The sequence below is a fragment of the Nicotiana attenuata genome, chromosome 2 (assembly GCF_001879085.1).
Source record: "Nicotiana attenuata strain UT chromosome 2, NIATTr2, whole genome shotgun sequence".
Lineage (NCBI taxonomy): Eukaryota > Viridiplantae > Streptophyta > Magnoliopsida > Solanales > Solanaceae > Nicotiana > Nicotiana attenuata.
The window spans coordinates 33,471,735-33,477,054 of record NC_031990.1 but is presented as its reverse complement, the minus strand read 5'-3'; the positions used below and the strand labels follow the sequence as shown (position 1 = coordinate 33,477,054).

Sequence of the window (5,320 nt, the reverse complement as noted above, 5' to 3'; positions counted from 1 at the left end):
GAGCGACGACGACGACGGCGCGAGGCTTGCCTTCTTCTCAACTCTTTAAGAGCTAGAAGAAGAGCAATTGCTTATATACCCATAAAAAACCTCTTCCTCTTCCAATATGGGACAATGCCCATTTGCCAAGGGAGGGGGAACTTAAAATTTCACTCAAAAATTTTATTTCCCTTCATTTCCCATTCACCCTCTTTTAAGTATTTAATATATTAATTAAACACCTTAAAAACCCAACAAGATCTGTAGTAACTATTATTGATATCCATATTTCAAAGTTATAAATTCTTAGTGACATTCATATTCCTAGCATCTCCGATAATGAGGCCAATTTCATCTTCTTCTTTTTATATAATTTTGAGTCATGCACTCTATCAATTGTACCTTGTTATATATTTATAAACGATTACTTTTTAGTAAATAGTTAAGTCTTATGTTTCTAATTTTATGTTAAAAAAATTCGTTAGATCTTTTTGCAAAAGTTCACAAAAATTAAACTTGCTAAGCACTGATATTTCTCATGTAATATACATTATAAAGTTTATAACATAAATATAATACTTATTAAAAACTACGAGAATGTCATTTAACTTGATTTGTAATTACAAACTTGAATTGATAGCTATATAGAAACCACAAGAACTGTCACTACAAAATTCATGAAGTCATTTATTATAAAAAAACTACCCGAACAATCTAAGATTTAGAAAGTTTATCTCAAATATTTTTTTTCCTTTTTTAACTACAATAAATTTGACTTTTTTATTAGGATATTAATGGGTCTCCTAGTTATTGTCTTGTTATTTTTCCTTTTTAACCAACGAAAAAATTTGACGGTGCACTCTTTGTAGTATTANGAATCTTACTTCTTCTGTTAATTATTTTTTTATGCTACGGCATTATTTTTTCCAAAAAGCTAATGTATTTGTAGTTACTATTTTATCCATTATAAAGTGTACTTACAAAGGTGCTTTTAATATAATATAGATATAGATAGATATAGATAGATAGATTGGTAATTTCATTTTTCCCTTTTAGCCAATGGTAATTTAGTGGGCATTTACACATAAGAATTGTAAAATTTCAAACAAAAAAAAAAAACTGAAAAAAAATTTCAAGTGAAAATTGTATTTAAAAATTAGAGTTGTGTTTGGACTTAAATATAATTTGGGTTGTCTTTGAAGTTTTTTGAGTGATCTGAGTGAAAATTTTGAAAAACATCTATTAGGAGTTTTTCATATTTTCGAAAAATTCCAAAATTCATCTTCAAATAAAAATTAGAAATTTTATGGCCAAACACTAATTTCGAAAATAAATGAATTTTTTTCGGAAAAAGTTGAAAAAATTCTTATGTCCAAACGGGCTCTTACTATTCGAATTCTAAAATCGCTGGCATAACAACAGTTCAACTATCTAATATTTGTGTTGATTTCAGTTTCTTAACTTCTAAAAGAAATAAAAGTATGTTTGTTCAAATATGTAAAGGATCAAAACTATAATGCATTTAAAAAGGTTTTTTGTTTTCTTTGAAAATAAAATTCAATAGAAATGTGTTCAAAACATATAAAAATGTTCTCTCTTTTTCTTTCAAAATTCTTCAAAAAGCATTTCCTTATGTGATTTTTGTCAATAAATTATGTAAACTCAAGAAAACATAATTGTCACTTATTAAAAAAAGATAAGATGAAACTAAACAAATATATATAATTTGAAAGAAAAGGTGTAAAAATTGAATGTTAACAGTAAGTCGATAAAAGCACTATCAATGAACAATGGTAAATAAGTATACCTAAAATGAATAAACCAGTTTGTGTCTTAGCTATAAATGGAATCTGTTCCATTTCATTTTCCCACATTCATGAACATTACACCATCCCAAAAAGAAAAAAGAAGAGGAAAAGGATTGAGAGAATAATTGAACCAAATTAATACTCCTGTACCATCATCGTAAACAAATGAATCAACAATATTGGAGTGCATTAATCTATACTAAATCAAATTAGAAATTATTACAGGGGCCATGAACCATGATTTCCCGTCCTAAACACAATCCAATAACTGTAAGATCGAGAAAAATTATTTCATAGATGGTTGCAATAGGCAACTGACCAAGTAAAAATGAACTGTTTCTAAGAAACTTATAAGCTTTGACAAAATGACTCATTCTGCAGCTTTAAGGCATATAAAATGCATACACGAAAAAAGGGATGTATAATATTTTTGTCACTCCTCGTAACAAGATTTGCCTGATAACATGGAAGAATGTAAAAGCGAAATCTGTCGCTTGAAGATCGATATACAGCTTTATGAACCTAGAATAATGATTAGGTAAATGTCAGAAAGAGGAAATACCACTCTAAAAGAACTTGTTTCGTATAGGATAGAATTAACTTACTAATGCTTCCCGTCATGGAATTGTGCATTTTTTGATGACTTGAAAGTTTCTAAAAATTGTTTTCCCTTCTGCAACTCTTGTTTCTGCCTAGACCTGTCCCATTTGTGCTCTGCAGCCAGTATCTCTATTATTCGTGGCAGTGCTCGCTGTGCAGCATCAGTGTCGAGGAAGGCAAGACGACATCTTCTAGCTACAAAATCTACAGCGGATTCACAGTACTCTTCCCGAGCACAGTAGGCAACCTCAGCTTCCAAGAAAGGGTATCCATGTGCCAGTCGTTTTCCCAAATTTTCGTTCTATCATTCAGATCAATCAATTAAGCTGGAATCTCATTGAAGTAGACATGAAAATGCCAGAAAATACCCTCCTCACTAAATGACTTTGAAGTGAAACATTAAGGAGCCAATTGAACAACTTTAATATAAAGTACTTTTGAGAAACTCTTCTGGGAAAAAATTGTGCAAAAAGAAAATGTGCTTGGAAAGTCGTACTTTTATGAACATTTTCTGGGCATTGTGCGAGTAGAAAATAACCTTTCTCTTTGAAAGACGCTCAGGCCTTTTTTTTTTTTTTTGCAATAACTTCTTGGAAAAACTTAAATAAAAAAGTACTTTGGAAAACCCTTTTGCATGATTATAAAATATCTTCCATGACAAATGCCTTGTAAAGATCTTGAAATCATACCGAGGGGCTGCTGTGTAATCGTGTACGTTTTCCCAAAGTATTTTCAAAATTCTGCTTGACACATGGTTGGCAAGGGCTATAAAGCCAGAATGTCTAATCGACCTTTGCATTTATCATGCATCCTATTCAACAAGTTCTAGTACCTACTGACAGTACAAGATTCTCAAACAGCAAAAGTTCTTATTCCAGAGTGATACTGCCATGACTCTTTCATAACATAGGAAGTTCGTATCAAAAATCAAAATTTACTCCATATGCAAGTGTTGTTGAGAATGTATTTTAATTAAAGTTGATATGCTCCTCTCCAAAGAATGAACTAGTGTCTAAATCAGCAAGTATGTTATTGCCTAACACCTTTTATGTTTAGTTTTGTCCTCTTCATGTATTATAGAGTAGTTTGTATTGCGATGAGCTACCTTAAGAAGAACTTAACATAAAATGATTAAGGTCAGTATAAAGATATATACCCAAAGAGCCAGCAGAAAAAGGAACAGTTGGAACTAAGAAGAACGCGAACCTGAGCAATAGCAGCCACTCGTTCAGACAAAGCACCATATGCATGAGATAGATGTTTAGCGGCAGCGGTGTCCATCACTCCTGGAACAACCTTTCCACCATGTGACCTTTTCATGCGGACATACTGTTGAGCAAGTATCGTAAAAGATGCAGGTTCCCATCCATCTGCACCTATAAGTTGTAGGTTGTATGTCAAGCATTTATTCGCTGGGTTCAATTTTCCAGATTTTATAGCCGCATCAACCGCATCTTCTGCCATGCTGAAATGGGTTAAACCTTCAAAATCTTAACAATGGAGAAAAAGAACTTAGGCAATGGACATTCACAAGATAAGCAGATCTTGGACCGATAACCTTGTAAACTTGCATATTGATCTATGATTTAAGCTGTTTAAAGGAAAGCTCCAAAGATAAAGAAGTATGAAAGACTCAAACAGTGAGCTAACCTAGTCAGACTGCCTTGAAGAGAAAAATAGGAGGTGTTACATTCTAACTTGCGTTTGGATTAGAATTTTTTGTTGGGGCTCTGCAAGAAATGGATTCTATTTCCTTTTTTCCAGAAAACAGTTGAGAGGTCAGATTCAGTTTTTAGGAAAATGGTTTTGGGTTTGGCCTTTAGATAGTATCACTATAACCACAAAACATTTTCTGAACATTTCACAGGGGTGAGTTTTTTAATATATAAAATCAAATTGATTTCCCCAAGATGGTGTAAAAATTTATTAAATTCTACAAATTTATTAAACCAACTAAACAACTTCAGATGTTACAAAACGTATCTCCTAATAGTATATTTTTATTGAAGAATAAACACAAATTTCCAAGTTAAAAGGAAAACACGACTACGGTCCAAATCGCAATTTGGCTGAAAAGGGGGCACCCAAAAAAGAGGAAGCTGAACCACTGTTCTCGGAACAAAAAACACCCTCTCTGCTTCGTGTATAAAAAGTAGCCTAAGCTGCTTTCCAATTGAACAGAACTGCACCATTACAAAAACAACTTGGGCTTCTTTCTAATCCAAACAGGCCTCTTTCCGATATTGAAATGGATCCGTATCTCTCAAGACAGCTAATACTACAACCATTAGTTGAGAACTTGAGATGTATGTTACCTTCTATATGTAGTCCATTTTCCACCAGTAATTGTCACCAAACCAGGATGCTCTTCAGCGACAACATGATCTCTGGAGATGCTCTCTGTACTCTTTGCCTTGGGATCAATTGCTAGAGGGCGGATACCACTCCAAGCAGATAGGACATCAGTACGCCGTACCTAAATTTGAAATCTAACATCATTCTCCATAAGCAAGAAAGAACGCTATAGGTGACACATAGAACAAGAAAAACCGTATAAACTGGCATTTTGGCTGCCCTCAAGGAAACAGGGAAAATTAATATACAAATACAGGATACAAACATGCTCATTGTATTGACAACTTCAATGCTGCTCACTGAAACAAGAAGCTCAAACCTAGGAAAATCCATAAGCTACTGAGAAATTTTGATTCAAGTATTGAGCAAGTCTGTGCAAAGGAAATGTTTCCCTCCCATCAAGAGTGTCACCACATACATAACTGCTAACAAGCCCACTAGTGAAGTTCCTATGTCTCACGAACAAAACGATGGACCACGTTAACTGCTAAGAATCTCATGATATGGCTTTTAAATTCATGTCATTCACAAAGTCCTCCTTTTGTCTTCTATCTTTTTTGCTTTGTCCTTTTTCTGCT

The 5,320-nt window shown here is 33.2% G+C and overlaps 1 protein-coding gene across 2 annotated transcripts in view; it reads right to left on the bottom strand.

Annotated features, from left to right (window-relative positions):
• LOC109206835 (glycerol-3-phosphate dehydrogenase SDP6, mitochondrial) overlaps positions 1,901 to 5,320 on the bottom strand; it is an 8,989-nt gene continuing 5,569 nt past the window's right edge. The window contains exons 4-7 of one of the 2 annotated variants that reach the window (XM_019369701.1): positions 4,703 to 4,863; positions 3,594 to 3,852; positions 2,393 to 2,688; positions 1,901 to 2,309 (exon numbers count right to left, since the gene is read on the bottom strand). In XM_019369701.1, the coding sequence (XP_019225246.1) occupies position 2,309; positions 2,393 to 2,688; positions 3,594 to 3,852; positions 4,703 to 4,863 (717 nt within the window). In that variant the 3' untranslated portion in view covers positions 1,901 to 2,308. Of the gene's footprint in view, positions 2,310 to 2,391; positions 2,689 to 3,593; positions 3,853 to 4,702; positions 4,864 to 5,320 lie in introns of those variants that run through there. The other variant, XM_019369707.1, reaches the window with a different exon arrangement.